The 25,759-nt window shown below is 47.1% G+C and overlaps 1 protein-coding gene across 12 annotated transcripts in view; it reads left to right on the top strand.

The window, feature by feature from the left end:
• Atxn7l1 (ataxin 7 like 1) overlaps positions 1-25,759 on the top strand; it is a 225,631-nt gene that overhangs the window by 72,249 nt on the left and 127,623 nt on the right. For 7 of the 12 annotated variants that reach the window (XM_040743280.1, XM_040743278.1, XM_040743290.1 and 4 more), the window contains one exon: positions 5,147-5,251. In XM_040743280.1, the coding sequence (XP_040599214.1) occupies positions 5,147-5,251 (105 nt within the window). Of the gene's footprint in view, positions 1-3,633; positions 3,842-4,520; positions 4,698-5,146; positions 5,252-25,759 lie in introns of those variants that run through there. The other 5 variants (XM_040743276.1, XM_021230731.2, XM_021230725.2 and 2 more) reach the window with 2 other exon arrangements.

Genomic DNA, 25,759 nt, shown 5'->3' with positions numbered 1-25,759 from the left:
GCCTCCTTCCGTCCTTGCTGAGGCTCATCATCTCCCCGGCCTTCTCCAGTTGTTGCTTCTTAATGTCAAAGTCCTGAGTCGTGGAAGGGGTCCAGGGACAGATTCCAAAGTGCACGGCATCTAGTCTGATCTCAAATCCACAAAGCCAGCTGTCTTCCCATCTTGGCAACGAGTGCTATACAAATAGTGAGATGCTGTCTGCCCTTTCCCTGACTGCAACCATTTCAACAAGAGAATGTTGCCTCTAAACTGGTATGTGTGTACACACACACACACACAGCAAAAGAATTCTCCTTAGAAAGCTGTTTATCTCCAACAAAACACTATCCCCATTCTACTGACTTCTTTTGTAGTAGCATGTTATCAGCTGCTCAGGGAACGCAGACTTGTAGCTTCACTCTTGTAGATACCATTTTATCGTCTCAAACTTGGCATCTACTGAGCTGTTTGTGTCTCCCCTCTGCCATCTGGGATGGAGGAGTTCCAGGTGAGATCCTGAGAGACAGGGAGGAAGTGATGAGCATGCCATCTTGACCCTGTTGTGCAGAAGTTCTTGGGATAATAGTTGAGGCCATAAACATAATCTTATGTTAGTTCACAAAGTTTGTCCATATCCCAGTGTGGTGTGATGAATACAGTGCTCTCCATGTTATATCTGGGGAAGTTGAGCCCCGAGGGATATGTATGTAAGTATGTATATATGTATGTATGTAGGTTGGTAGGTATGTATGTAGATAGGTATGTATGTATGTAGGTAGGTAGGTGGGTAGGTATGTATGTAGGTATGTTATGTATGTAGGTAGGTAGGTGGGTATGTGTGTATGTATGTATGTATGTATTAGGTATGTATGTATGTAGGTAGGTAGGTATGTATGTATATAGGTATGTATGTATGTAGGTAGGTATGTATGTATGTAGGTTGGTAGGTATGTATGTATATATGTAGGTATGTAGGAATGTATGTATGTAGGTTGGTAGGTATGTATGTATGTATGTATGTATGTATGTATGTATGTATGTAGGAAGGTAGGTAGGTAAGTAGGTATGTAGGTAGGTATGTATGTAGGTAGGTAGATATGTATGTATATATGTAGGTATGTAGGAATGTATGTATGTGTGTAGGTAGGTAGGTAGGTATGTAGTTATGTATGTATGTATGTAGGAAGGAAGGTAGGTAAGTAGGTATGTATGTAGGTATGTAGGTAGGTAGGTAGGTAGGTAGGTATGTATGTAGGTAGGTAGATATGTATGTATATATGTAGGTATGTAGGAATGTATGTATGTGTGTAGGTAGGTAGGTAGGTATGTAGTTATGTATGTATGTATGTATGTAGGAAGGTAGTTATGTATGTATGTATGTAGGAAGGTAGGTAGGTAAGTACGTATGTATATACAGCTAGCTATCCAAGGAAAGGTCGAGAGTATGAAATGTAGTGAGTGATGACTTCTGTACTATAAATACACTGGTCTCCTCTTACTCAGTGGCCTGCTTTCCATGGTTTCAGTTACCTGTGGTTGACAACAGTCCAAAACATTAACTGGAAAGTTTCAGAAATAAATAGTTGTTAGGTTTTTATTTGCTCACCTAGCATGTGGATCAACCCCTTATCCAGAGTATCTACTGTGTATACACTACCTACTCACTAGTCTCCAGAGCCTGCTGGTTATTTAGATAACCTTCTGATTTAGGTCATTATAAAATAAGGCTTCTTCTGACTTACAGTTCTAAGGGCTGGAAGTCCTGGGCTAGGCAGCTACATCTGATGGGGGCTTGCATTGCGTCGTCATGTGGTAGAAAGTAGAAGGAGGAGGGAAGGCATGAAGGATGGACTCCAGTAACCTGCTTTTGCTAGATGGACTCTACTACCATGAGAAACACAGTCTCTGCTCTGACCTGTTAAAGGTCCAACTGTCTCCCAGCCTTGACACAAAATCAGTGAAATCTCATGTCAATCTTAGGAAAAATCGTGTTCAAACCACAGAGCCTTCCAAATGGACTTCTTGATTGTAGAATGGGACCCCACTCTGTTATTGAAGATGCTGCAGTTCACTAAGGATGAGAACACTGGCTTTGAAGTCAGTGGCCTGTGATCTCATCCTGCCTTAGGAGGTCTGACAAGTCGCTCTTACCTTTATCCCCTTGCTTGGAAAGCGAAGCATTGATTTCATAGGTTCATGATGAAGAATAAGTGAGATAATATTTGTACATCACAGACTCCAAAAGGGTATGCGTTAGCATGTACTTGGTAGTTACCAGTAGGTGTGGCACACAGAGAATTTTACCTTTCTCTTTTGCCCATTCAGATTGAGTATTGAACTGGTAAGTGTTTAACAACAGCTCTTCCAAAAGAAAAGGCCTGAGTCATACTGTTTGCCTATTTCTGTGGTATAGATATTCCCTTGGGGCTGATTTCAAACTACCTCAGTTACAGAACGTGGAGCTGGGAAGACACATGCTCTTAAACACTGGTACAAACCCACATCAGCACACCACTGTTTTTGAAAACTGTGCATCCAATGCTTTGATTTAGGGATAAATTAAGAGAGAGACTACTGAATAGCTAGCATTATGCCTGGCACATTAGTTTTCTACCCTCTCTGTTTTCTCTTTCTCATCCCTGGCCCTTATTACTCTAATCAAATAGCACACTGACCTTGAACACCAGCCGTGTGAAGTGTCTTGTGTGTCTGGGGGGGGGGTCTTCTGGAATCTAAGACCTTTATTTTGCATCAGCCAGGTATGTATCTTGCTTCCCAGACCCTGGACAGCCTGCAGAGGAGCCCTCAGGTTGGCTTTCTGAGGCATAAGCAAGTAGACATGCAGGTCTTCTTACAGGAGATGTGCTCTGAGCAGGGCCGTACAAAGCCAAAAGAGCTGCAGAGAGAATGCAAGAGCATTTTCTTTTGATGAAAGGCCTGAGGGGATATACATTTAGGAGACCGTAGCCTGGAACCAGGCTAATCACTGCCTCCTACAGTGACCCAGTAGAGGGGTGTGTGTGTGTGTGTGTGTGTGTGTGTGTGTGTGTGTGTGTGTGTGTGTGTGTGTGATTAGTGAAATCTTTCTATTCCTTCGTAACTTAGTCTATTACAGAAGACTTGTAAGGCCACTCAGCCTCATTCTCATCCAGTAAACAAGGCTTAACCTTTACAGACATGAACCTGGGTAGAAACTGTCCTTGAGATAGTTTGCTGTGAGTAAAGATCACCAATAATTCTTACCAATACTTTTGTGGAGCTGGGAAGATTCCTCAGTGAGTAAAGCGCTGCCAAGAAAGCATTAGAGTCTATGCTCCATCTCTAGACCCCACATAAGAAGCCAGGCATTGTGGAGTGTTTGTGACCCCAGCATGCGGAAGGTAGACAGGCACATCCCAGCAGGACAGCTGGGTAGCCAGCCCACCCTATAAGCTCCAGACCAATGAGAGTCCCTGTCTCAAAAGGCGGGAGGGGGAGGGGGGAAGGTTTATGGAGCCTTAGAAATGACACTCAGGTTAGGTTGACCCCTAGTCTCCACATGCATGCAGGTGTATGCACACTGATGTACACACACCCGCACACACGCACACATGCGCACACACACACGCACGCGCACACACACTAAGAATAAGCAACTTGGAAATAACAGTGAAGCAAGAATGGTGTTGGTGGTTAACCCTCAGAAGGTGGTGTGCCCCTTGTATGAACTAAAGTCCCATCTTCCCACCTGCCCACTGTGTTCTGTAGCTCAGGCCAGATCCTACACCTGCTGGGCCCATCACAGACTCTGTCTCCCAGCCTCTGCTCTGGGGCTTTCTCTTGGATGCTGACTGATAGAGCCCCTCTGAGGACCCTGGCAGAGGTATGTACTCAGACAGAAGTAGAAGTGGACAGGCCAGTCCCCACGGGGATGAATGACACCCTGTAGGTACGCACAAGTTAAAGATGCACTTCAGCCTGGATCCCCGCACGGGACAACAGTGCTGGCTCCGTGACTATAGAAACAATAGGGCTGTCTGGGAACAGCATGAAGAGCCTGGACTTGCTGAAAGGCAGCCTTTAGGCTGTTCATCCTTTGGGTGGTTAGCTGCCAGGAGCACCAGGAGCTCACCCCATCCTTCTGGCCTGAATTTGGGGGAACTGCCATATGTTGGGGTGGGCTTCTCAGTTAAGATACAGGCTGAATCTGGTAAATAGGCTAGCCCATGAGGGAAGTGTAGCAGGGGCTCCTTCTTGCATGTGTTGTCAGAGCCCAGGAGACTCACCTGGATCCCGTCAGTGAAGAAGTAGGTGGTGTGCAATCCTCTGGGTTCTGCTACTCAGTGCCCATGGGATGTGACCTTAGGTTTCCTCGGAACTGGCCTTTATATGTTTCACAGCTTCACTGAGAATGCCATACAAATCTCCCATTTAAAGTATGTAAGTCCACGCTTTCAGTGTCTTGCAAGTGTTACCAGTAGCAATCTTAGGAAATTTCCATTGTCCCCAGTAAGCCCTTACCTCTTATTCATGTCTGCGTCCTTTTCCTTGGATGTTCCCAGGGTTCATCTGTGTTGCAGCATCCCTCATTCCTGTTTGTAGATGGACATTATTCTGTATTTTGTTTATCCATCCATCAGTTGATGGACATTTGGGTTCCTACTTATGGCCTACTATGAAACACACTGCTGTGAGGTCTCATGGACAAGTTGAATGTGGACAAAGTCATTATGTCTCAGGTGAATGCCCCATCACTGATTTTTTTTCCCCACAGTAGCTTTCTAATTGCTTTGTATGTCTGCTTCAAAACACTCAACTGCTTTCCATTGTTCTTAATATCAAGATCAAAATCCTTACCTTAGTGTGCACAGCTGTCGCTTCTGGGCCCTTGACAGCTTCACTGCAGTCGCTTCTTTGTTCTACCCAAGCCACGAGAGCAATGTGCAGAACCTCCTTTCTTGGCTTAAACTTTGAGCCACTGCCCTCCTCTAGAGGGGTTTCTGCAATCCCTCATGCTAAGGCCTCAGCTTACCCACCCTCCTCTTCAGATGAGGCTTACCTGTCACTCTTTCTAAGACAATAAAGAGTTGATTTCTTATGTGTGTCCTGCAAAAATCTGTCCCTGAAAGTAATTCCAAGAGGCAGATGCTCACCTTCTGAGACTCAATTGCTTTTTTTCTCCGCACAGATATGCATTTGTTTGGCCATTATCCGGCACATGATGACTTCTATCTGGTCGTGTGCAGTGCCTGCAACCAGGTCGTCAAGCCACAGGTCTTCCAGTCACACTGCGGTAAGCACACTCCTGCACCTGGTGGATGCATGGGCAGCCATTGACCCTGGGCTCCCCTCTGGGTGGCCGGGTGTCTGTCTCAGTCCAGGGCTGTGGGTATACTCGCCTGGGGTTGCTGCTTCCGCACACAGAGGAGCTGGTAGGAGCTCAGTCCTCTTGCTCACATGCTCGCCCTCGTCCGTGCAAACAGGAGAAAGTCTGCAGCAAGCAGTAGTAGATGGGACTAATCTGAAACTGTTGTGTAACCTGGTGGTAGCCTCTGATGATGGCCAAGAGGAGGGGAGGAAAGTGGCTGGAGGAAGCACTTCCCTACAACCTGCCATCCCCACCCCCAGGGAGGCACATGGGAGAGACCCCCAGATTTACACACATAAGGTAGGGCTGGAACTGCAGGTGGCCATTGTGTGTGGCATTGGATGCTGCTCCCAGGACGTAGATGAAACCTCCCATCCTGCTTGTCCTTTCAAGAATCTCTCTTACTATTTTTTTGTTTTTGTTTTTGTTTTTGTTTTATGAGACAGGGTTTCTCTGTATTGTTTTGGAGGCTGTCGGTCCAGCCTGGCCTCGAACTCACAGAGATCTGCCTGCCTCTGCCTCCCAAGTGCTGGGATTAAAGGCGTGTGCCACCACTGCCCGGCTCTCTTACTATGTTTTTAAAGTGTGCTTAAGAACTCATTTTCCCTGAGTTCCTTAGCATCCCAGCTGTGAGGAATTCCTGGACTCCATCAACAGCAAACGGCGTATTTCACTCAATACTGGTGGACAGGAGGACAAAGAGAGGCCATGTGGCCACTCCTAAACACCTCTCTGACCTTAGACAAGAAGTCATTTACTCTCTCTGGGTGACTGTTTCCTTATTTTAGCCAGGAGTTAGAGCAGATGATTTCCACAGCTGTCATGTGCTGTGTGAGCCCAGGGCCGTGTATTCCGGTCTTATTTAACCATGACCCCTTTGGTGAACAGGCCCTGAGTGCCCCTCTGCTGTTGTTTCCAGAGCATACTCAGTGTGACTCTTGAACAAAAGAAGCAGTTACAATGTTGAATGTGCTCTTGTAAATGACCACAGTTCCCCTTCCTCAGTGTGCCCCCATTTCCCTGTCCCTTGTAATGTTACCACGCTGTGACAAGTAGTCGTGAGACAAAAGAATTCAATGTGTTTGGGACAGTAGAGTAGCCGAGCATTGTTAATATGTGTCTGTGATATCTACATATAGATAAAAGCTGTGTGCCAACAATAGGTGTGGTTTATGTTTATAATGAGTAGGCAGAGAGTCCATGCTTTGAGGGGTGGGGCACTGTCTTGAGTTAGTCCAAGACTGGCTGGGAAGAGAAGGGGTTCTATTAAATACTATACTAAGGACCTGGTGAGAGGCAGGGTCCAGCTTTGTATTTCTTTGTCTCCTCCATGAGGAGGTGCCGTACGTGTGTGTGTGTGTGTGTGTGTGTGTGTGTGTGTGTGTGTGTGTGTGTACATGTTGGCATGTTCATTTTGGGTGCTGTGAGTATAAATGCATTGAGCATGCATCCAGTACAAGCAAATGACCCTCTTCTGGCGGAAGAGAAATAAGGTCACACCTTTCTGATGCTACTAAGGGAGGCTACAGGTAAAGCATTAAAAGTGTGGATCTGGTCATTCAGTGAAGGTCTGTGGGACATTGTTCTGTGTGTTTGATGAGCGTGAGGACTCTAGCTTGTCCTGAGCGCTCATCATCCGGTCATTCCCAGGACTGAGCTGCTGCTCAGGACACACGGGCAAAGCTGACACTCCACTGTAACCTGACACCATAGCTAGGGACTTAGTTTGCCAGCAGTCTTTGATGGAAGGATCCAGAGAGGGATGAGGATGTCAAAGAATCCTCTCACCAGCAGAGAAGTGTGGTGTAACTGATACACAGGACTCTGAACCCTTAGGCTTTCAGTGTAAGTTCTGGAACTCAACCTAGGAAGAAAGTCAATGACATGGTGGCCACCTGTTCTGAGTAGAAGCAGAAAATTAGTTTGGGGCTTTGGGGTTACTGACCGAATCACCTGAACCCAGGCTGCACTGAGCTTTTTGCTGAATCAGCTGGCAAACAGCCTTAGGAGCAGATCCATAACTCAGCAAACGGAGGCAAAGTGTCACTCATCCTCCAGTAATTCAAAGCCAGTGTTTCTCAGAGACCAGAGAGAATGCGAGGTGCATCTCAGAGCTATGGCAAGTCTTTGGGAGACCAGTTTTTTTTAAAGCTCTCAGAATGCTTCCTATACTTTCGTGGTGGTCCCTGTCAGTTCAGGCTGCCATACCAGGCTGGGTTGCTTATAAACAACAGACACTGATTCCTCCCACTTGTGGCGGTTGCTGTCTAAGATCAGGGTGCCAGCATCAGACATTGGTGAGGGCTGTCTCCTTCATTGCTGCCTGCCAGCTTCCTACTGTATTCTCATGTGGCAGAAGGAAGCAAAGAACTGCCCGGGACCTGGTTTATAAGGATGGATCCCATCCTTGAAGTCTCCACTCTTGTGATGTGGCTGCCTCCCAAAGGCCACACCTTCCAACATCTTGCATCGTGTATTCGGAGATGGGGGAGAAGCGTTCGGTTGTAACAGTGTTCCTGGGCTGGGCTTGTAAGTCAGTTGTGAGCACTTCCCTAGCGTCTGAGGCCAAGTTTGATCTCCAGAACCAACACAGCATAGCCCCGCTTCTTTTCCTTGCCTTCCGGCTTTACCTTGTGTGACAAGCCTTGCTGTTTTCAGTGAGGCAATAAGAGTGCCATTGTGCTAAATGCTGGGCACTGTGCCAGGTGCTTTGCATATCTTTGAAAACAACCCTTTCACCAGCTCTGGGAGTGGGTGTGAATTTTATACGGGTTTGGAGTTCAGGAAGCTGGAGCTTAAGAGGTCGGGTGCTGTGGCCAAGGTCTCATAGCAAGACAGGAGAAGCCTGGTTCTGGATGAAGGTGTCAGAGCTAGTGCAGTGGCCACAGCCAGTGTCCTCACAGCCGGTCTTCATGCAGCTCCATGCAAGCTATGAATATAGGTGGAAAGTGGGTTGCTGGGGACCTCAGCCCCACCCACTGGGCCTCTGACTGTCCTCCAGGCCCACTACAAGAGCTCTCTAGTGTCACTTAAATGTGTGCATATATTGGAAATAACAGACTTTGCAAACAGGCAAAATGATTATGTAACTTGCCTCGCTGAGTGTGTGACCTGGGCCAGGCCACTTTTATCTTTCTCTGCCTCAGTTGGTTCATCTATAAAATGGGTACTCGGCCTGCTTTGTAGAGCTGTGGGGTAACATAACACATGCGTGTGTCACATGGAGACCAATGGCTGGATTTGTGGGGGAAGTCCACTTGCCACAACTTGCCATGCGGGTATCTGGGCTCCGTCTCCGCTGTCAGCGCTGGGAATATCCCTTTGCTCTTGTGCATCCCCAGCTGCCGCAGAATAAGGCAGCCTTGAATGCATGCGGACGTTCACGACCATGGTGCACAGGCTGTTTAATGTGTAGAGACATGTTTCTGCATGTGCACACATGGCACTGGCTGTGGAAAACTTTCTTACTCAATACTTCTCATACCAGATAGTATGCTTTCCACAACTAGCACGATTTAGTCTGACTCTGACTGTTTCTACCCAGTGGAAGGTTCAGGCCACACAAGGTCTTCTGTTCCAGATGACAATCACAGATAATGGTCACATGGTTACTCATACTTTTGTTTGACTTGGGGATCCCACTTTGCTGTAGTGACTCACAGAGTTCAGGGAAACAACTTGCTTGTGTTTACTCTATTATTAACACACACACACACACACACACACACACAGTCTCTTTTTTTCCAAGACAGGCTTTCTCTGTGTAGCCCTGGCTGTCCTGGAACTAGCTTTTTAGCCCAAGCTGGCCTTGAACTTGTTATTATAACTGTTAATGCTGGCATAAAGAATGTGACAAAGCATCAGATTAGCACATAGAAATCTGCAAGGTGCAGTTAGAGGCCCTGAGCATGGGCTCTTTTGTTGTTGTAGAATTGAGATGTGCCCCTCCCAGACTCTCAGCTCTCAGTCTGTAGAGGTGCCATTGCACACCCATTCAAAGCACTGGGCTTTGGTGTTCAGTTCAGTCTCTAGCTCTGGTTGAGTGGGACTGAAGGTTCTCATCTTCTGTTCCGAGCTTTCTGTGTCTGGGCCTTCTGAGCACCAGCCCTTTTCCTGAAGCTGTTTAGAGTCTCAGCATATACAAGGATGCTTATTTCAGAAACCCTGGAGGTTCTAGGTGTTCCTTATCAAGAAACAAAAGGTGACCCCCACACTCTATTTGATACCTGTCTGTCACCTGTCACCAGGGAAGTAACAAATTTAAGCATCTGCCAGGAGCTTGGAACAAAGACCAAGTATATACTTCCTCTGATGTCACAATGTCATAGCAGCGATATAAAAAAACCAGAGTGTCATTAAGGGAAACTCATTGAGTTGTGGAGGTTGAAATCCTGACTCACGCTTGCCTGTGAAGCCTTAGGCTAATTACACTGTCTTTCTTTCTGAGCCTGGTTCTCCTCATCTATGAGGTGAGAAAGGCAGTTCCTGCCGTGCAGAATTACTGCAAGGAAAGGAAAAGGGATGTATGCTGGCATAGGGTGAGGAAATAAAGGTTAGATTTTATTGTCAATAAAATGTGGCCCTTTTTATGAAGTTGAAAGTTTCTTATGAAAAATGGGAAACCACTTTAGCCAAGTGCTTCCTGCTTTGCTCCCCGCTGTCTCGGGGATGCCACTCTGGGGTCAGCTGTGGCTCGTTCTGTGATTCACGGCAGCTTCCTACCCTTGGAGACAGGAGTGGTCTGCCTGGATGTGATTACATCTTCTGGGAGCCTCGAGGATTGCACTTCGCAAATACTGGTTTACATTCTCATTAGGGTCCTGTGTCAGCTCCCTAGAAATGCCCTGAAGCTCTAGTATATCTCTGGGTCCCCTGACAAGAATGACTGTACCTTACAGGAGTGCTGCAATACCCTTTCCCGGGACTGGCCACCATCTGAGCTGCTAGCCGTGCTCACCTGGTGACTCAGACATACACAATGGGTGTGACCACTGCCCCAGAGGCTCCTATGGTTGGTGTGGAGTTGGTGTCATGGTTGCCCACCCTCCTCAGGGCCTGTTGAATGCTTTCAGTCTGCTACCCAGAGGTCAGTGGTTTCAAGGGGTCTAAAGCTGTGCAGGTGACCCGACTCAGCTTGGGTACCAGAAAGAAGGAAACAGAAATGGTTCACTGGGCCTGGGGATTGGCCTCTCAGCAGCCATCTCCATGCAGGCTGTCCAGCCCAGGGTGTGGCTTGGTGGGACAGGGTACAGGTTGAAAGGATGCTTTCTAGTGCCGGTTTGCCTGAATTTGTAGTCCAGCTTCACCCCTTACTAGCTGCGTGACCTTGGGGGTTTTCTCTGCCTCTCTGTACTTTATTTTTCAGATGGGTTAATAGTTCATCTTAGATAGCCTCCTGGTTGACTGAAGGGGGTGTGCTCGCGTATGGAGAGCACAGTGATGGAACTAAGTGTGCTCTAAAAGACTGTTTTGCTGGCGTTGAGAAAATTAGTCAGTCAGAGTTCTTGCTATTCAAGTGTCAGGACCTGAATTTGATCCCCAGAACCTACATAAAAGAGCAATACAGCAGCAATGAGAATGTCTGCTGTAATCCCAGGGCAGAGACCAGTGGATCTCTGGAGACCACGGGCCAGCCAGCGTAGCCTATTCAAAGAGGTCCAAGTCAGTTGAGAGACCCCGTATCAAAGCAAAGTGGACAAAACAAGGTAGACAGCTCCTGTGGAAAACCCAAGGTTGACCTCTGGCTTACACACACACACACACACACACACACACACACACACACACTCACACACACACTCTCTCTCTCTAATAATATAAAAATAGCAATAATAAGTAACTAAGTTATCATTAAGTGATAAGCTTCAGAGATCTCTAGTCCAGTTATTGCCCAAAGGATTTTTGCTTGTACATTGCAGCGGGAGGGAAACCTTGGTGATATGGTTATGGCAGGGCTGTGGTGGCCCTGACCTCTACACAGAGCGAGTTCTATGGCCATATCTAAGACTGCTGGGGTGTGCCTAGGTGTGCTCTCTCTCCAGAGGTGTGCACAGTGTGCTCTCTCTCTCTCTAGAGGTGTGCACAGTGTGTTCTCTCTCTCTAGAGGTGTGCACAGTGTGCTCTCTCTCCAGAGGTGTGCACAGTGTGCTCTCTCTCTCTAGAGGTGTGTACAGTGTGCTCTCTCTCTCTAGAGGTGTGCACAGTGTGCTCTCTCTCTCTAGAGATGTGCACAGTGTGCTCTCTCTCTCTAGAGGTGTGCACAGTGTGCTCTCTCTCTCTAGAGGTGTGCACAGTGTGCTCTCTCTCTAGAGGTGTGTACAGTGTGCTCTCTCTCTAGAGGTGTGCACAGTGTGCTCTCTCTCTAGAGGTGTGCACAGTGTGCTCTCTCTCTCTCTAGAGGTGTGCACAGTGTGCTCTCTCTCTAGAGGTGTGCACAGTGTGCTCTCTCTCTCTAGAGGTGTGCACAGTGTGCTCTCTCTCTCTAGAGGTGTGCACAGTGTGCTCTCTCTCTCTAGAGGTGTGCACAGTGTGCTCTCTCTCTAGAGGTGTGCACAGTGTGCTCTCTCTCTCTAGAGGTGTGCACAGTGTGCTCTCTCTCTAGAGGTGTGCACAGTGTGCTCTCTCTAGAAGTGTGCACAGTGTGCTCTCTCTCTCTAGAGGTGTGCACAGTGTGCTCTCTCTCTCTAGAGGTGTGCACAGTGTGCTCTCTCTAGAAGTGTGCACAGTGTGCCCTCTCTCTCTAGAGGTGTGCACAGTGTGCTCTCTCTCTAGAGGTGTGCACAGTGTGCTCTCTCTAGAAGTGTGCACAGTGTGCCCTCTCTCTCTAGAGGTGTGCACAGTGTGCTCTCTCTCTAGAGGTGTGCACAGTGTGCTCTCTCTCTAGAGGTGTGCACAGTGTGTTCTCTCTCTCTAGAGGTGTGTACAGTGTGCTCTCTCTCTCTCTAGAGGTGTGCACAGTGTGCTCTCTCTAGAGGTGTGCACAGTGTGCTCTCTCTAGAGGTGTGCACAGCGTGCTCTCTCTCTCTCTCTAGAGGTGTGCACAGTGTGCTCTCTCTCTAGAGGTGTGCACAGTGTGCTCTCTCTAGAGGTGTGCACAGTGTGCTCTCTCTCTCTAGAGGTGTGCACAGTGTGCTCTCTCTCTCTAGAGGTGTGACAAGTGTGCTCTCTCTCTCTAGAGGTGTGCACAGTGTGCGCTCTCTCTCTAGAGGTGTGCACAGTGTGCTCTCTCTCTCTAGAGGTGTGCACAGTGTGCTCTCTCTCTCTAGAGGTGTGCACAGTGTGCTCTCTCTCTAGAGGTGTGCACAGGTGTGCTCTCTCTCTCTCTAGAGGTGTGCCCAGGTGTGCCCTCTACAGGTGTGCCCAGGTATGCACCGGAGGGGAAGGCGGCAGGGGCCGTGGTGGGAAACACTGTGTTACTGTTTTCAGTAATTGTACTTTTAACCCATTTGACTGTTATAAGAAACAAAGCAACAGCTAGAGCTGCATTAGATTTAAGGATTGGGCTGAACATTTATGAAGTTGTATGATTTGCCTAAGTGAAGGATTGAGTGTGGCATAACCCCAGGCCTGGTCTTCTGTTTGTGGAACACCTGCTGTTAGGGTGACCTGTCCTCAGGGGCTTTTGGAATCAGTTTTGCATGGTGCTGACCTGTGTGTCCTCTAGGACATCGAGGTGGAGTTTCCCGGGCTACCACCTACTGGATGTAAAGAGTAGAAGTGGTCCTACCCCTAATCTCGACAGCTGAAGCTTCTCTCGGCATTGCAGTTCACCCTCAGGTCAAGATGGTTCAAATCTGAGAACCCCTGACATGCAATGTAATGCCCCCATTTGTACTTACTGTGTTTAGATTTCTTCCCATAGTAAAAGGGTGTGTGCGCGGGCATGTACATACTAATCCCAGAAACAGCCATTATATAATCCCAGACACATGGTATGTACTCATTCGTATATGGATTTTAGACATGAATCAGGGAAGTGCCAGCATACAGTCCCACTGCCAGAGAGTCTAGGAAACAGAACCTTCATCCAGCGACTGATGAAAGCAGAGGCAGATACCCACAGACAAACACTGAACTGAACTCAAGGAACCCAGTGTCAGAAAGAGAGAACTGAAGGGCAAAGGAGTTAAGACTGGGCTGGTTTAACCCACAGAAACAGTTGACCTGAACAAGGGGGAGCTCTTGGACTCCAGATTGATGGTTGTGTGGAAAGCATGGGACTGACCCAGACCCCCTGAATGTGGGTGTCAGTGAGGAGGCCTAGGTAATCTATGGGGCCTTGGGTAGTAGTTATCCCTGGTGTACAAACAGACTGTGAATGCCCATGCCACAATATGGGAGGCTCTCTCAGCCGGGACTCTTGGGAGAGTGCCTAGGCCCTGCCCTGGATGAAATGACAGTCACTGGAGATCCACCATGGAGGGCCTCCCCTCCCTGGGGATGGGACTGGAGATTGGGTGGGGGACTTGGGAGACCTGGTGGGGAGGGAGGGGGAGCAGGGGAGGGAGAGAGAGCTGGGATTGACATGTGAAACAAGCTTGTTTCTAACTTAAATAAAAAAATTTAGATTAAAAAAAAAGGAATCCCAAACACACAGAGAGTTGATATTTCTAACTGCATAGAGACACTCAACAAGATAATTTCCCTAGGTACTTGTATGAAAATGTCTTAATGAAAACCAGTGATATATGATGATTATATGCCAATAAAACAAAAGATGTTTATATTACAAAAATAATAAATATAAAACCAGTGACTGATTATGTGTGTGAATTCAGTAGGTTATAGAGTAAATGAATGTTTTTAGATTTTTTACATTTTTGTTTATGTATTTATTTATTTGTTCTGTGGTGGCTGGGTATGTGTGTACCACCGTGTGTGGGGACTTCACAGGACAGTGTGCAGGAATCTGGTCTGTCTTTCCACCATGTGGGCCCTGGTCATGAAGACTGGCAGCAAGTGCCTTTTCCAGCTTTGGGCCACCTTACTTGGTCCAAATGAATGATTTTGAAACATTGAAAAGAAAGAAAAGATCATTTCTGTGCCATAGGCATATGCCAAGTGGAAAACACGGCATCACAGAAAAGAGTAAGCCTGAAGACCTGCCCACTTCCAAATTAAAATTGAAACAGAAGGCAGAAGACATCACACACACACACACACACACACACACACACACACACACACACACACACCAGGCTTTTGCAGTCACCGTCAGCGCTTGGTCTCTCGGTAGAGAACACACAGCTTTAGTCCCTACCCATCAGACAGAAACAATCCTCCTGTGTCTGTGCCTTAAAAACATGGGTTAAAGCAGAAGAAGCTGGATGTCTCTGACTAGACAAGAGAGGCCTCCTCTCACCAGCTCCTTTCTCAGAGAGGTTTTATTCCCTTTCTGATTATGTGTGTCGGAATGCCCTTCAGACAGCTGCTTGCATGTTGATGTGGTGTTGATGTGGTGTGGTAGAATTTAATGAAGTGTGAGCTGCAGCCTAGAGTGGCAAAATCCATGCGTGTGGGAGCTGGCTCCTGGAGTGAGGCAGGGCGTGTCCTGGCTGGCACCCCATTCCACTGTGCACATCCAGAAGCCAACACCGGCTGGGGACAGGCAGTCACCCGCCCCTGCGGTGCTGCGTGGGGGGAGCCTAATTAGTGAGGGTCAAGGCTTCCTGAGATTGTTTTTTTAATTCTGTCTTTCTCTAGGTGACCTTGTGTTGAAGAAATGACAAGCCATGTGTGCTTCAGAGAAAGTCAGCCCCTGCTGACGTCAGTCCCCGGGCTTCCTGGGGCACCAGGGGTATTGGCGCCAGTTAATTAGCCTGCTAGGTCTCCCCTTCTGATGCTGCTGATTGCCATATCACAGGCCTAGGCTTTTGAGTTTTCTTTTGTCTTTTAATGTCAGTTAAGTTAGGCTTGATTTTTGAGGTGAATTTCTTTTTGTTTTATTGTTAATTGTCATTTATGAAACTAGTTTTTTTTTCACACCAAAGAAGTATAAAATAACTAAAGGGAATGGGTCTCATTTGAATATATTCCTTGTCAACCTGGCAGCATTAATTAATAGACTTGGCAAAAGTGTGTGAAACTGTGCAAGCATCATATTGTTAAAGAAACTTTAATTTTATTATTGCATCGAAATTCCAAATCAACTCCTGATGTAGATTATTTACTTTCTGTCTTATAAATGTGTCTTCTGTGACATCCTTATCCTGTTTTTACTGGGTCCCTGGTAACACACAACCACACCATGTATCTTAAGAAAATTGATGTGGTAAATCTAAAGGAGAGCCCCCTCCCAGAGAGAAAAAGAGACAGACAGACGACAGAGACACACACACACTCACACACACACACACACACACACACACATACACACACCCAGAGAGAGAGAGAGAGAGAGAGAGAGAGAGAGAGAGAGAGAGAGAGAGAGAGAGAGAGAGAGATCCAAGGAAAGAAGGGGTAGGCTGACTGATTAGCAAATGATACCATAAGTCACATTGCCACTGGAAGAATGCAGCTGAGTGAAACTGTTGCCCTCTGTTCAGAAGTTTTTATATTTGGTTGGACACAGTGACTCACAACAGAGACCTCTGTGATTGGGAGGCTGAAGCAGGAGGATTTTGAGCTTGAGGACATGTCCGGCTGCAGAGGGAGACACTGTCTCAAGCAAAACAAACTTGTAGTACAGATTCATTGCTGCTCAATTAGATTTAATATTCGATCAAGAGTAGCATGTCACCTAGTCCCAAACCCTAGCTCTGTTTTTACCTGTAGATGGGCACAGTAACAAGGAAGCTCAGATCTTTATTGAGGGCTGTGCTGAGTGTTTTCCGTTCTTATTTCGTCCTCGCCCTAAGGAACTTTACTTTTGTCCTCATCTCCTTCTCAAAGAAGAGAGGCTTGGAGCACTTGAGAATTGTCCTTATCGGGCTAAGCAGCAGAAGCGGACCCCAGCTGGCCTCAACCCAGCCCCCTTCTCATGGCTGGTTTGCTTTTAGACTCCCTGCAACGGCACCTCTGACCTGTGGCACACGAGGCCATTTCTGTCCCTCAGCAATCTGGGGAAGTACAGGCTCCTCATTTCTCATGAAGGAAGCTTGCAGAAAAGACGGCATGGGTTCTCTGTGTTGCTCTCTCATCTTTGCTGCCTTCGGGTTCTTGCTGACCTCCAACGGACAAGCATGCCCACAGGACCCACAAATAACAGATAAGTCCATAGTCAGTGAAATGCCCTTTTGTGTCTCTCTGAGGTTAATGGACCTGTGGCAAGTATACTCACAGCAAGTGCAGAGCAATAGGGTCTTTGGAACCTTAGACAAACCCTGTCCCACATTTTTGGTTTTCAGACAAGATTTCTCTGTGTAATAGCCCTGGCTCTCCTGGAACTCGCTCTATAGACCAGGCTGGTTCCAAACTCACAGAGATCCACCTTCCAAGTGCTGGGATTAAAGGCGTGTGCCGCCACTGCCCTGCTAGTCTACCTTTAATTGAAGATAAACTTCTGGGCCTGGAAGGGATGGCTCAGTCGGTAAAGCGCTTGCTGTGTAAGCATATGGCCTGAGTTTCATCACCAGAACCCATGTCAAAAAGTCTGGCATAGTGGCCTTCACATGTGTTCCCAGGAGTGGAGAGGTGGAACCAGGTGCATCGGTGGGGTCACTGGTCAGCAAGGCTGGCTAGTTAGTGGACTCCAGGCTACTAAGACACCCTGTGGTATCTGAGGAACAGCACTCAAGGTTGCATTTGGCAACTGCGTGCACACATGCACACACCTGTGTGCAAACACACGCACACTGGCACACAAAAAACTTCTACTCGTAATTTCATCGTGGTCTATTTGTTGAAACTGGAACTTCCTACTTTTGAAGCATTTGTGGATGTTTTATTTAATACTAACTATGTGCCAAGTGTTGTCCCAGAGCTAAAGGTACAGTGAGACAGAGAAGGGCCTGGACTTGCTGAGTTTATGATCTGGTATGCTGCATGACGTGATTATACTCAAACCACAAGAGGGGCTGGCACAAGGGGACCCCACACCCCATGCCTCCCAAAAAAATAGAACTCTGAAAGAGCCAAAGTGGGGGATGGGGATTCAGAACCATCAGAGCTTTAATGAAGGCCAGAACTGGGAAGATTTGTTCTTTCTTCCTGACTGTGGTGGGAAGACCCTGGAGAGTCTGAGCTAGGGAGAGATGTAAATGTGAATTATGTTTTTCAGAAATTATTCTTGCCAAGAATCTGTGCATCCTGGGAAACACTGGACTGATGTGTGACTAGCGAGAGGGCGTCCCAGTGCACACCTGCACGGAGGTTGAGAGAAAAGGGAGGCTGAAGTCAAGACCCGGTTTTGAATTATAACGACGGGACTTGCTCAGGAATTGGCTTCCCCTGGGTTGCCTTGTGTTGGCTTGGATTAGATTGGATCAAGACTGGGTTAGGGAAGGCAGCGGTGAACATATATTTAGTGTACCATTAAAGAGGAATGGCCAGGGATTAGGCAGGAAAAGCCAGAGGCTGGAGATGTGGAAGCCAAGAAGAACATGCTTCATAGACTGTGTCCAATGTCAGGGAGTTGGGTAACTGGAGAAAAGAAAGGCCAGCTGAAGTTATAATAATCATTTCATTTCTGCATGTGTCTGTCACCCACAGACCCCCTTTTAGACCGGAGCACCCTAAGTGTTTGGTCTGTGCTTGTGCTGAGCCACCAACTGTCATTGGGCACCTCTGCCTCCTGGGCTAGCCTTGTGCCCTAAAACCTGTGAGTTTTAGGAGCACATCTGTTGGCTTTTGCAAGATGCTTACAGGTGTTTGTGATAGGCAGGTAAACAGACAAGAGAAGGGTCTCTCCGGTCACGAATGAAAGTGCTCGCAGCACCTGCTCTTTTCACAGTCAACATGCATGACTGCTATTGCAAATTCTTAGTCTGTCCTAACACTAGCTCGCACACATGCACTCATGCACATTCCCCTACACAAGACTGGGAGTTTCCAGGCACCAGGAACTCTGTCTGTCATGCTCACTATTAGATCCGCTTGAGTCTACAATATGACTCACTGAGTAAAATCGCATGCCTCCAAACCTAAAGACCGAGCTTCAATTCCAGTAATTCACACGGTATAAGGACCCCAGAAGTTGTTCTTTGACCTCTACACATGCTCCATAGTACACATGTATGCATGCTAAATCAGTCAACCATGTAATAAAAAAATTAAATACCCAGAGTTAACCCAATGAGTGTTGGATTTAAAAAGTCAGTGCTCAGTAGATTTGTTTTTCAAATGAATCTCAGGAGAAAGCAGGAAAAGCAGCTTGCCCATGCAAGCAAGGATTTTCCCTTAGAAGATCTGCTACTTGAAAGAGAATGCCCGTCTCTGTTCACAGTTGGAAAGGCTGATGTAGGACAGACCTTCGTTCTCAGCAAGTGGTGGGAGCCGCCGCTTTGATCTGTGACCACAGCTGATTTCTGGAGGGCTCTGTGCTGTAATGTGACCTCTGGCTTCTGTCTCATCCCTGGCACATCCTCACTGTGCCAGCTGTGCCATACACCCCATTCCTCAGTGCTGAGTTGGGGTAACAGTCATTGCTTTATTTGAATCCTAGTAAACATTGCCAGCACTGCTTCTGCTTCAAAAGGTTGTTTTGGAGTTGCCCCATCCCCAGCGATGAGCACAGCAGCACTCCACAGTGTTTCTTTCCTGAAAGATCAAGTCAGTAAACGGAAAGCAAGAGTTTGCTGGACACCCCTCCTTGCGAAGGGATGCCAGACTTGCATGCGAGAGTCACAAAGCAGCTGTTGGGATTTTAAAGTGCCAAAGAAAAGCATAACCACTTCACACTGGAACAGTCTTTCTTCCTAAAGGCATCTATGCATACTACCCAGCAACAATAGCAGCACATCTTTGTCCTAATAATGTGCTCCCAAATGCAAGCCCCCATTTCCTTTTGCTGACTGCAGTGAAGCAAACACTGTTTTATCCTGGACCAGGAATCTGGTTGTGGGGAGAGGTCTCCATCCTCCTACTCATGTGCACTGGACTTTGTAAGCAGAAGTTACACATGGTCATCACCTCACACCTGTGATGTGACCATACCACATACATGTGTGAGGATCTCCCTCCTGGCTAATCTGCAACACTCCACAGTCTCTGTTTTCTTTTGGCAAGGTCTCTAACTTCTTCCTCCAGAAGTATTACTTACTTTGGGGATGTGATGTGACAGAGCCTTCCAAGCCTTGTCTAAAAACAAATATGAGTCCATTTTGTATGGTTGGCCTCTGACATCCCCACCACACACACACACACACACACACACACACGAAAGGCTGATGAGGTTTTCCACAGAGAAGGGCCTCCTAGAATCAAGTAGCACCAGAGTTCGTGGTTGTGTGGGGCCTTCCTGATGCTCTTTCCCAGGAAGGCACTTCAGAAAGATGAGTGCCAATTGGGGAATGCTGCATAGGAGACGCTTGGGAAATAAATAGGTCCAGGGGGAATTGCAAATGGGGAGAATAACTGTGAGAGAGTAAGTCAGCAATTTCACTGATGAATCCCTCTTCCCACAGAATTAATCATAATTTTCTTCTAGAGAAAGCAGCCATAGTCTTGGTCTTACAGCACTGGAACTACAGATTGTTTTCAAAGGTAGGGTTGACTACCTTGTTATTTATTTGTTTATTGGCATCATAGATGCTTAGCTTCCCTAAGTATTGTTTCTTCTTGAGCTTTCCCTGAAGGTGAGTTTTTCTACGGCAGCTCTGGAGAGGTTTTCTGCTCTTCTACTTAATTTACAACCTTCTGAAATGAGTCCGTTCTTACAGAAGATAGGCTTCCTAACCAGAGGGTGTGCATTGACTGAACCCTGACTCACTGGCCTACTTTGCTGTCAGCTTCAGTGGTATCTAGTGTCATCCTAGTGTAGCACTATTTCCAAGTCCGTATTATAGAAGCTTGTCAGTGCAGGTGGACAAGGCCTGGAGAGGAGCTCCTATCCTCCTGCCATACTCTCAGAACCTGTGATGTTCACCGAGTGGGACCCTGGAGTTTGTTGATGAGGAGCCTCCAGTCCTTAGGACCAGCCTGTGTTCTGGGAAGGGGGTGGTGGTGATGATGGAAGTGCAGATAGAGGCTGGAAGACCAGTGGGGAGCCCAGCTGTGGAGGGGCATGCTCCCCGAAAGCCGCCTGCTCTGTCTGTGTGGGTATGAGAAGCAAGACGCTTCTCACGCAGTGCCCGACCTGGAGAGATTTGGGTGTCCTTGTCTTCGTTGCCCACTCCTCACCCTCCTCCAATTGTCCACAGAGCCTGCAGCCCTGTGTTATTCAGCACTCATCCTTTTTCAAAAGCTTGGATTCTTTCTGTCCCTCTCTCTGCATATGCTCGTGCGTGTGTGCATGTGTGCGTGTGTGTGTGTGTGTGTGTGTGCGCGCGCGCGTGTGTGTGCACAAGCACACACACTGCTGTGAACCAAGTTCTATGTTCTAAGGTACACCTCCACCTTTGGCTGTGGTCTTTTTAATATGTGGCTCATTGTAGCTGGCACTGGAATTGCATTGGTGGGCACTATCTTCTTAGGGAGAGGTCATCCATCTGGTTTGAGTTGCTCACGGTAATTTCATGGGCATGTACATAGTCCTTTGTTTTTCCTGCATGTACCTATGCAGCTCAGCTGTCTTAGTCACTTTCTTTTGCTGTGAAGAGGCACCATGATCACAGAAACTCTTATAAAGGAAAGCATCTAATTGGGTCTGGCTTACAGGTTCCGAGGTTTGGTCCATTATCATGGCAGTGTGCAGGCAGACATGGTGCTGGAGAAGGAGCTGAGAGGTCTACATCCGGATTCTCAGGCATCAGAAAGAGAGAAAGCCCTAGGACAAGTGTGGGCCTTTTGAAACCCGAAAATCTACCCACAGTGACACACTTCCTCCAACAAGCCCACACCCCCTCCAACAAGGCTACGCGTCCTAATCCCTGTCAAGTAGTCCCACTCCCTGATGACCAGTCATTCAAATCTGTGAGCCTATGGAGGCTATTCCTGTCAGACCACCACAGCTGCTGTCCTTATTTTTCACAAGTTCTTAGCTCTGTGAAAGAGCAAACCAGACAAACTGTTAAGTTACTGTATTTTCTTGATGCTCAAGTAGTTGAACAACTTCTTCCCCCAGGTGCCAGACTGAACAAGCATTGGTAAGACTTACTGAGTATAATATGTTTATAGGACACAGTCTGAAGTGTGCCCCACACAGCTTGTGCTGTAGGACAAGGTTATGATTAACTTATGCACATCCCTTCTTTCTTCCTAGGAGTCAGGTATTTCACCCTCCTCTTGGGCCAGAATGTAATTCAAAGTCAAAATGGTGAAGCTATAATGATCAGAGAGTTTCCTGTTTCTTGTGATACAGCTGATAAATGCCATGTAAATTAGCCTGGTCCCATAGCAACTAGAGCACACAGAACAAAATCACATTGCTGCCAACTGGTAACTTAGGTGTGTGGTTTTAGTTTTGAATCATAAAATGCAATGGGGGGGTGACCTTTGTGTTGTCTTATTTTTGATGTCTAGTTTAACTTGTGAAGATCCAAGAGTATTAACTGTTACCCTATTTTTAATGTGCTGTATGCTTCCTCAGAGGCTAGCAAGAGCAGGGCAGTTTCTATCAGCATCTCCTGTACGACTCGGAAGTTTTCCCAACTTCCATTCGGTTGCAGCATTCAGTATATTTCTTATTTTGTTCTCATCTTGTGTGTCCTCAACATACTTTTGCCTGCTCATACTACAGATCCTGAGAGGGGAGCTGATAATCTCCTTGGTGGTTGTAAGTGCCCCCTTTTCCTGTAACTCTGGTGGCTTTGTTCTACAATTTTGAGGTGTCTGGTTAAGTGCATAAAACCTGGTCAAACCTTTCTAGTTTAAAATTTAATTTACTTAGTGAAATTTACATTTTATCATGAATATTGAACTATAGTTTTTTTCTTTTAAAATAAACTTTATTTAAATCAGAAACAATCTTATTTTACATATCAATCCCAGTTTCCTCTCCCCTCCTTCCCTGCTCCCCACTGACTCCCTATCCCATCCCATTTCTGCTCCCCAGGAAGGGTGAGGACTTCCATGAGGGATCATTAAAATCTGTCAAGTCAATTGAGGCAGGGTTGTCCCTCCCCTGTGTATCTAGGCTAAGAGAGTGTCCCTCCATGGGAAACGGGCTCCCGAAGTCCTGGTTTCACTGCCGGAGGCCCCATAGACTGCCCAGTGCTCCCTAGCTGACACCCACATTCAGGGGTCTGGTTTGGTCCTATGTTGCTTCCCCAGCTGTCAGTCTGGTGTCCATGAGCTCCCCCTTGTTCAGGTCAGCTGTTTCTGTGGGTTTCTCCAGCCTGGTCTTGACCCCTTTGCTCATCACTCTCCCTCTCTGAATCTGGATTCCAAGAGTTAGACTCAGTGCTTAGCTGTCGGTGTCTGTTTCTGCTTCCATCAGCTACTGGATGAAGGCTCTAGGATGGCATTTAAGTTTTTTTCTAATAAAAACTAAAGTTACACAGAATCTGTCTTAAATAACACAGAGGCCTTTGAATGCTTTACCACTTAGAACGAACAACCCAAAACACTTGGTGCATTGTCAAAGTACTTACTTGTGGTGGGATTGGAGACCCCACCTGAGCTTTTTGCTAATTCACTGTTTTATACCTTGATTTATTTAGGACATTTCTCAAGTTTAGAGTGATACATTCATTCATTCATTCATTCCTGTGCCATAAAAACCCATCTCTCAAGTTCCTTTTAGAATGTATCCTAAAAGTGGAACTCAGAGTCCAATGGTCCACAGCCAGGGGGGCACGTTTTCATAATAAGATTTATTATTCCTGCCGGGCGGTGGTGGCGCACGCCTTTAATCCCAGCACTCGGGAGGCAGAGGCAGGCGGATCTCTATGAGTTCGAGGCTGGGCTGGACCGATAGCCTCCAAAACAATACAGAGAAACCCTGTCTTGAAAAACCAAAAAAATAATAATAATAATGAGATTTATTATTCCTTATGATTTCCAGTGGGGCTATCAGAAGGCCTTTTCCACCCTGGCACCATTCACCTAAACAGTTTCTCAAACCTGCGTGTACATTCAGACATATGCTGAATCTTGTTGGAGTAGATTCTGACTGAATAACACTCCCTTGTGAAATACTGGTGCGGTATTCCACAGATCTCCCTTAAAGGAGCAAGGACTGGGAAGATCAACTGTTGTTAGAAATCTTAGGGGTGTAGCTCTAGGCCAAGTTGTCTGTTGCTTCCCAGGTCATCAGATGCCAGAAGAAAATTTTGCAGTGGTTTGGGGTTGAAGTAATTTTATTTCTAAAGGGTTCTCTTTATGTCTGGCAGAGTCCCCCAGTCCAGGTTCCAAGGGCAGAAAGTGAGTGAGAGCTCATTCAGGGCAAAGTCCCTGTGTATCCATTCCACTCCTGTCCCTGCTGAGGTCAAGTCTCTGTGTCATGTCAATGGGGGTCTAAGCTCAGTGTGCCGAGGAAATGCCTGCTCAGGGCTGGGGCAGGCTGCCTGGTAATTTATGTTTAAGACAAGCTTTTAATAGAGACACACTTTTAAATAGTAGCCAGGAAAAGACTCCTCTTGTAATGCATATCCATTTATAGGACTCAGCTATTGAAGCTCAGGGGTAGCATTAGGCTTAAGTTTAATCTTCTGTATACTGTAATTTACAGCGGTGAGGAAATTGCTGTTCGTACAACTGTTTCAGTCATTCGCCATGATAAATAGCGATTGCTCTTGGTGAAACAAAATGCTGTCTCCATTTCCAACTTATGAATATTGAATTTGGCCCAGACAGGCTTATGGTGCACAAGTTTAAAGGGAACATTCCCCGAATGATCCTACGGCCTCCTGGCCCCAGCTGTCACTTGGCTGCCGCCTGCACCAAGTTGAATGTTGACCCAGATGGCAGTGCTGTGGTACAAGTATGTTTTTGGTGAACATGTCACAAAGTGTATGTGCCCATCCCGAGTGTCACTTCACACTGAAAGTCAGGGTCTGAGAGAGAGATGGCGACGACACCCGCAGGGATCAGGGAAATGTCTCAGGACTGATAATCTGATGCAGGGAAAATAAGAGAGTTTGAGTTCCTGAAGGCAAGGTGATGTCGCTTATGGAAGGGAAATGAATGGGAGCAAAAGGGAGTGAGATGAAGGAGAATCACACTCAAGAACCCAGAGCCACACGTGACCAAGCTCCTCTCCTCGCTCAGGTGTTTCGCTCTCCGCTGGTGAACAGATAAGCAATGCACATTCAGGTAGGACACCCAGGTGGAGTGACCCTCTCTGCCCAGGTCCCTTAGGTCTGCTCAACTGATCACTCTACACCCAGGCTTTCAGGAATTCCCAGTCTCAGCCTCCTAATCTTTCTTCTCCAAAGAAGCTGAAGACTATCCTTAGACTGCATCAGAGATGAAGACTCCAGAACACACATGAGCAGTGCTGCTGCCCGCTGTGATGCTGTCACTCTGCCTTTCATGGTCATCCCTGTGCCGTCGTCCGTCCGTCTCTCAGCAGTGCCTCGGTAGCAAACAGCAGAGAGCCACCAGTGCACCCCGTGCTGCCTCCGGCGGCCACCTATAAAAAGCCCCGTGCTGCCTCTGGTGGTCCAGCGGCCACCTGTAGGAAGCCCTCGAGTTGCCACAGCATCTTGCTGTGAATACACAAGCACTGTCCCACGGGCTGTGAGTATGGGCCTACAGAAGAACTCGGTGAAATACACCAGGGAGTGGTAGCTTTGCAGAGTTTCAAGCTCTAAGAGAAAAATCAGAGGCTAAGGTCACACGGTTAACAGAGGCAGAGCTGGAGCTACAACTCAGATGCCCCGGCTCTCACTATTACCACCTCTTTGTATTTTCTGTCAATAAAATGCACAGCAATAGCAAAAGCAATGTGCTTACTCTAGGAGTCAAATGCACCTTTCGGAATGTTTGCAAATTCAGTTTCTAATGCAACAAAGAGACACATTCTCTAGCTTCTGCCCCCCTCCCTCACAGGAAATCTAAGCTCTGTCATTCTGTAGTAACTACTAGACACACACCAGTGGCGTGCTGCTGAAGAAAGTTCCAGTCTGCTTTTGAGGTTCTGATCTACCCTTGTTTCCTAGCCTGAAGGGTCTATCAGAACCGAAGTTATGGTCATTTCAGCTGACACTACAGGCAGCTGGTTATGTTCTGCCTGAGAATGAATTCAAATGTTCGCCATGCTGATTGCTGCAACTGGGTGATGAGCAAAAGATGCAGACCGAAACGCTGCCGTTGCTGCCAAGTGAGAGCTTTGTGCGTGCAAACCTACTAATGAGTAGGGGTTTGCAGAAAGCTAGGCGTCAGCACCCCTGCCAGCAGAGCCCAGGGCTGCGGGTTAGTACTCCGAAGCCCTGCACACACACACACACACACACC

This window comes from Mesocricetus auratus, unplaced genomic scaffold (genome assembly GCF_017639785.1).
Source record: "Mesocricetus auratus isolate SY011 unplaced genomic scaffold, BCM_Maur_2.0 Super-Scaffold_15014, whole genome shotgun sequence".
Taxonomy (NCBI): Eukaryota; Metazoa; Chordata; class Mammalia; order Rodentia; family Cricetidae; genus Mesocricetus; species Mesocricetus auratus.
Note: the sequence above shows the minus strand (reverse complement) of the source record. Positions and strands in the feature narration are given on the sequence as shown.